The following is a 7500-nucleotide window of genomic DNA, read 5'->3' as shown; positions in this document are numbered from 1 at the left end:
ATAAAAAAATAACGTAAGCAAATATCAATGACAAAATATTACTTTATCCGACAAAACAGTTGCTCTGGGGTGTTCAAAGACATCTAAATTTAGGAGTCACATCTTTCGAGATTAAGAAAATTACAAAGGGAAAGGTATTCAAATGCTCAATAAAGGCTTGTCCAAGAAAGTATGTTTTAGGCTGCTTTTTAATGTACAATTTAAAATTCTAGCATCCACAGTCAGTGGGTAGCAGAAGCATTCAGCTAAATGTTCAAAAAACAAACATGCACATAAAGAAAAGCCAATCTCTAGAGCCCATTGCTTTCCTTTGAAAATGGGCAATTCCACACCTGTAGGCGTTGAACTGGTTAGGAGCTGCAACGGACGTGGCTCCAAGTGGCTCTTGGTGCGAGCTGTGAACATGGGTGCTGGTGTTGAAGAAATAATAGGCAGCTTTCTCACAGGGATTGATGGACTTGGTGTCTCACTCCCTAGTGATCTGCTAGTGGAGGCTGAGAGGCCCGAGGAAGTGGCTGTTGGTAGGGTCATCCGCATCCCACTGCTGGTGCTGGCCCCCTCATTGACACCCAAGGACTGCTGGCTGTTACTCTCAGTCTCACCTAAAAACAAAAGAACAATTTTAGTCTAGTATAATCTATCCCCTTAAAATAATAAAGCTGAATAAGAAAAAAAAGATGTTTAAAGATTACCAATGAGAGACAGAGGGTAATATAAGCACAACTGCATACCAAGTCATGGAATACAGCCCAGACCTCTTTCTACCTACACGAGACTTTGGTTAGCCCTGGCTAAGGAATGTGATGGGTGACCCAAAACCCCATTCCCTGCCCATCACACACAGTAACAACTATCAACTGTGGAAGCTTTCTTGCAGCCCATGCTAGGTGTGAACATGAGCCATCGAGGTGGAAGATGAGCACACTGGGCTAACCAGAAGCTAAAACTACTACTTGAACTATTTCTCTACAACAGAGGTCAGTGACCTTTGGTATGAGTGCCAGACTTAGCACGCAGAGCGCTTGTCTATGGCACACTATGCAATTCAGAGGAGCAGAGAAAAAAGTTAAACAGCAAAATATTATGAGAGAGTCAGTCTAATTATTATGTCAGCTAAATTACAAAATCAAGAAATATTGGAAACTACTGCGATTGATCATGCAGCCTCCATATTAAGTTCCTGGACACCACTGTCTAATAAATTCAGTCGCATGAAGAAACTAGCCTTGGCATTACTATCAGCATTTGGATCTATATACCAATGTGAGCCAGGTTTACATACATGCAGCATACCCATCACAGTAAGTTTACAACAGATCACTCTGAGGGATGTTTGAAGCTCAGTGTGTCCAGATATTAATAGGGTGAATATAAATTTAAAATTAGAAAACGTATATTTTTTGCCACAAAACTATTACATTCATGTTATGCATGTGCAGGAAAATACATTAGGGTATACAGTACTGTAAAAATTGGCACACAAGGTTATGAATAAAAAAACATTAATTATCAACTGGCACACTATGCTCAAAAGGTAGCCGACCCCTGCTCTAAAATAAATACTAAGCTTCTGTGTATATGTTACACAGCTCAAACTATCTGTAATTTCAGCTTTTAGAAGCTCCAGTAAAAATTTCAAAATGACCAGCAAGGTAAAAATGGTAAACCACAAACACAATTTTTCCCTGTAGCTAGTATGCAGTCTCCACTCACCTTCCTCTGGGTAGATCGGCCTGAAGGACCTCCTCGCTGTGACTGGTTGGGAGAAGATGAAGGACTCTCCAGGAGGAGGGACTGTTGAGGTCTTTGGAGGTGCCATCCTCCCCTGCTGTTCACTGCCTTCTTCCTCATCTTCAGCCCCTAGCCATCCAGAGAGCCAAGATGACGAGAACAAACCTGTCACTGAGTCAGTCACTCTCCGGATTATTCCCTATGGAAAAACAAAATAAAAATACTTTAGTAAGTTTTATATAAATCACTCATACTTTCACTGGTGCCAACTTAGATTACACACACACACACACACACACACACACACACACACACACACACACACACACACACACACACACACACACACACAAAAAAAACGGACATAATCACAGATTTATTAGCCCGCATCCACATTTTCTGTTTACACCCTGCTCGTTCAGTAGTTTGCAAGCAACATTTGACACCTAAAACCTTGTATTTTGATAGTTTGTCAAACAAATTTTTGAAGGTTTCCCTTTGTTTAGTTGTTAATGCCTATAACTTATACCACATAAATGATGCTGCTACTATCTCATTGATTCAAACATGTTTGAAGCAATGTAATGAATCCCTATAACCCAACTCTGGTCACCCTCCCTCCTCCATTCATGAATCTACCCCTTTACTACACAGCAATTGCAGCGCCATCTCTGGGCAATAAACAAAACTCGCAAAACCTTTCTGAGGACTTTGGTCCCAGACTGTACATACCAGGGTTAACCCAATAACGGCGGGTGTCCCACATATGAGACCCCCGAAAAAATAAACATTGCCGGGCATCCCACCAGTGTGACACTGTATTGAGGCTCACGCTCTGACAGAGCAGCAGGCCAACAGACTCTGGGGCAGCTCCGCCTGCAGATTTTGTACCCGCCAGGAATCTTTTATTTTTGGCTTCAAAATATACTGGCGTAAATGGGTTAAGGGTTAAGACTATGTGGTATGGTGCAGCCTCCTGTATTCCTAATATATCTGTTAATGAAAATCTGTCAACTCAATGCATAACATTTCAAGATCACGGTAATTTTTTAAAAATAAAGATTTGCTTGCAATCTAATCTATAACATGGCATCGAGTGTATGCTTTTAAACACTCCTTATACTGATTCATGATTTCTGTATTACAAACTAAATACATTCTGTTTATAAGAAATATATGCATAAAAAAAAAAAAAACATTAGTTATCATTGCCACAGACATAGTGTTGATTATCTTAATGATTATCATTGTTAGAGATAAAAAATATTGTCTTGCCACATTAACCCCTTGGATCCAGTTGCTTCATGGCAATTACATGGACCAAAATACGGGCATTAGGCTGGCTTGAGCAGCTGTTCTGCTGTGTGTGTGGCTTGTCACGCAAATACTTGTGAGCAGTGACAAGACTCTATGGTTCTCCTTTGCAATGCATAAGCATTTTTAGCTTTTGGGGAGCATTTTTCAAAGTACACAAGTCATTTGATTAACTTTATCCAGATGGTAATAGACTGTTTTCCTTGTACAGACCCCATATCATCCCTCTAGGTAGTCCATACCTCAAGAGCAACAAAAACAAAAATATGTTAACAAGATACTCACTATTTTCTTCTTTTTTCTAATATCTAATTTCCTGTAAAACAACTTGCAATGCCTGTCATGGCAGTCAGGACTAGGATAATGTGCATGGAAATGGTATCCTCCCTGGAGCCAGCGCTCTTCCAGTCATGGCTCATGGGCACTACATTTCACACTTGTTTATCGATGGGAATACCTTCTAAATGCCAAATGAGTCTAATCACTCTCCAAGAGGTTTATGCACTCATGGCAAGTCTTTTCCATCACTCTGGCTTCAGCCAAAATGGTCATGATAGTAAGTTTGTTTCACTCAGCCTGCAACCAGATTTTCTCATGATGGCATGTTTTTATCACCCGCACCTCAAGCCAAATTTTTTTTTAATGATGTGATGGTCTTGTCATCTGGAACAAATGGGTTAACCCATTAACGGCGGTATATTTTGAAGCCAAAAATAAAAGATTCATGGCGGCTACAAAATCGGCGGGCGGAGCTGCCCCGGAGTCTGTCCACCCGCTGGCCGCAGCCCACTGCTGTGTTGGAGCGTGATCCCCGATACAGCGTCACACTGGCGGGACGCCCGGCAATGTTTATTTTTTCGGATGTCTCATATGTGGGACACCCGTCGAGAATGGGTTAAGAGTAAACCTAATTTGGAAAACACAGAAAAGATTTACTGCTTTGCAAGAAACAGTGCTCAGATTAGAATATCCAGCAAATTACTTTCAAGGAAATCTTTTAGAATGACAGTAACATATAGAGTGTAAAAATAATGATACATCTTAGAGTAGACCTAATATGAAAAACATGAAAAATTTACTAATTTGAGAGAAATAGTGCTCAGTTTAGAATATCAGAAGCTTTCACATGATGTAAAATTCTATCATTCCACCAAAACTGAATTTACTCAACTATTATAACAGTTATAGCTCCTGGTACAGACCATGAACCAAAGGTGAAACCCAACTGAACATTGAAAATAGAAAGCACTATGTAGCTGCACATATAAACCACACCACAATACAACAAATAAACAATTCACCACCAGCTGTGATTAAGTCATGAATAAAATCAACCTATATTATTCAGAAGCCTGTGGCAGTGACCCAAGTTATTTTTCTGGTCTAATCTGCTCTAGTTTCCATAAAAAGGACTAACAACGTAATCCTCATCCCATCCACTATGTGGTGTGATATGATACAGCAGTTTTCCACAGTGACTATCAAAATTTTTTGAATGGAGACTAATCCCAAGGATGAACATCACACACCAGTTCCTAGCACCAGACTGATAGCCAATGCACCATGTCTACTCCTTCACATTTCCACACACAAATACACATGTGGATGCACAGTGTAAGAGAACCACACACCTGTTAATTCCACTCACAAAACCTGTACCTCAGAAAACAATCTGCCAACTGGCTCCCTGCCAGAAACCTGCTTGCTTCCCATGCCCAAATCTCTCCAAAGGCTTCTATCAACATAGGCAATAGGAGAGAGAGAGAGAGAGAGAGATAAAAAAAAAAAAAGTACATGTATAACACTCGCATTTACATTATACAGACACTAATGGATGAGAGGAAGCAATATGTGATAACAGCTCGGATAAAGCATTAAAAGCAGCATTGAAAATTAACAAATATAACAAAGCCATTCTACTTTTAACAATCTATCAGTTTAATTTCCTAAGGGACACCAACCCTCTCAAATCCTGAGCTGGATATCCGACTAGACCCTAATCTTATTACAGCTAGTTAAAATGGGCTTGTAATATTATTCCTCAGTTTGGGGGAAAAAATCCCACTCACACACCAATACATACTTTCATGGTCTTTTAGGTTTTAAAATCTATAAATTTTTCCCTCTACACTTCCACAACAAATAGTCAGATTCAGGAAATTTACATTTCTGTACATACAAGAACATTTTCACTTCTTAGAAAAAGTAAATAATGAAAGGCAATGTTTCTTGAAAACAAGACAGATTTTTGACATAGTACTTCAATTCCACAATCCTAGAAAATAGAGGACTTGTAAAGAAAATATAATAAATCCTAGAGATATAAATACAATTCTTATTTTTAATTTGTTTTGAAGAGAGCATCCATCTTTAGTCAAAATAAGAGAAAAAGTAATAATTTGACTACTAATATTATATCATCTTTGAATACATAAAATACCAACCAGCAAGAATGCCATTCTAAACTCTCAAATATATTTTGTTTAATACTAACAGACCCAATAAAAGGAAAGGAAAATAAATTACATAAATCAGTAAGGAATACCCTTATGGGGAGTAAAAACAAAGGGGGGGCACAAAAAATCCAACTCAATCCATTTCTCACGCAATCTAACCAACGCTCCCCTATAACCAAATATCTCCAATGATGTTAGTTCCCAACAAAAATAAAATAAACCTACATAAAATCACAAAAAATAGCAATAAAAATAATATCTATAATAATATCTCACCCAACCCTGGCTCCCACAAGCAAATGTCGCATTGTTGCCTGCCATTCACACTACCTTTTAAAGGCACAAGATAAATATACACACACCAAAATTAAACACTGGTGAAAGTCAGGGCTTGTACATCAAGTGCAATAACTTCCTTTATCAGTTCTTTTTAATGCCTGACCAACAAAACTATACTCTTTTCTATTCAAAACTGAATTAATATTCACATTTAGTAATCAGAAAGATATGCCATGTTTCTTTCACACTAAATTTTGCTACATATCTTCATGGGGGGGGGGGGGGGCTGGATAACTATATTTAAGCCAAACAGGGATATGCAAGTCATGGGGATAACTAATAAAAATGATAAAGAACATAAGACAGCAGTGAAACAAGAACATTTTTCTTTTGGCCAACAGCCCCTCTCACTCCCCTTCATCAAATGCTTTCCTTTACAGTAGCCAATCATTTCTTTTCTGTGAATCTCAGATCCTAACCTTTCACTGTGTATCAACTTTTCTTCACGGCTATATCCTCCATCATATCACATTATATCATACAACTCATATCATGGCACACACTGTATGGTTATTTTCCACATTTTGATGGTTCACTGCCATTATCAACTAGCTCTTACAAAATAGTTTTTTCAACTTCTATATCCATGAAGGCTAAAAATTTGTTTGCTAAATACACATCTATTTAAAATATAGGAAAGATCCTTCCAGATCTGTTTGCAAATAGGTTTCAAATCAGCTTTACCAAATGTACTAATTCACAAAAGGTACTTCTCCCTTACATACAATCGTATGGTTTATCGTTCGAGACATAACACATTTACACCTTTCAAGCCAGGGTGGCCAAAAAAAAAGAAAAAAGAAAAAACGGAAAAACTCTCAATATTAGTTATGATAATCCTTTCAGAATTCTCACATATCTGTGCTCCCACACAAAAAAATATCAACAATAGACAATAAATGGTATGTTGGTAATCAAAGCTGTCAGTCTTAAAATTCAAGAATTAACAGCACAGTGGACTCCCTTAATATAAACCCTAAACAATAATGATCAATTTTTGCGCATATGCATATGCATCACACAGAGAGGTTTGCATTGATATTTACCATTGAAATAAAACTCCAATATATATCATACCTCAACTTTTTATACATTGTACTACTCCTATTCATCAAACTTTGAAGTGAATCTAGTTAATGCATCGAATATCTAGGCACCATAGTCATAATGAAAAAAAGTTTGAAAATATAACAGCATAACCAGATAACCCCAATATCAATGTAACTTTTCCTTACACTGCCACATCACACACTCTATTCTAATCTACCAAGAACTTAAAATGATACATGACAGGAGGCCTATACACCTATTAATCAAGACAGAGGAACAGTCCTGGTAAACACCATGGCAATGTTGGCACTCAGGCAAAAGCCCCCAAACCAAACTAGTATACATATTCTGGCTATATCAAGATCTCAAACCAGTGCCTAACTTGACCATCAATCCCGTGGGAGGTTCACTAGCTCACTTGTTCCTATAATACGGACAATGAAGCTTTGTTGGCCTTTGCCAGAGCACTGATAGGAGCAGGTGCCACACTTGGCCACCTGCAATCCCGTGGGCACTTTCCCATTCCCTGATACCCTAGATGTCGGCCCCATTCTGAATCTTCTCAATCATTCCATTTGCATTTTCCAGTATGGTTGCAGTGATGCAATAC

General features: G+C 38.3%; 1 protein-coding gene across 1 annotated transcript in view; it reads right to left on the bottom strand.

The window, feature by feature from the left end:
- LOC113823091 (nuclear pore complex protein Nup153) overlaps positions 1–1930 on the bottom strand; it is a gene marked incomplete at its 5' end in the record, with an annotated part of 21421 nt that extends 19491 nt beyond the window's left edge. Inside the window, 2 exon segments of the mRNA XM_070128364.1 lie at positions 333–602; positions 1714–1930. Coding sequence (XP_069984465.1) covers positions 333–602; positions 1714–1930 — 487 coding nt within the window.
- Positions 1931–7500: the final 5570 nt, after the last annotated feature.

Source organism: Penaeus vannamei, chromosome 12, assembly GCF_042767895.1.
Source record: "Penaeus vannamei isolate JL-2024 chromosome 12, ASM4276789v1, whole genome shotgun sequence".
Taxonomy (NCBI): Eukaryota; Metazoa; Arthropoda; class Malacostraca; order Decapoda; family Penaeidae; genus Penaeus; species Penaeus vannamei.
Note: the sequence above shows the minus strand (reverse complement) of the source record. Positions and strands in the feature narration are given on the sequence as shown.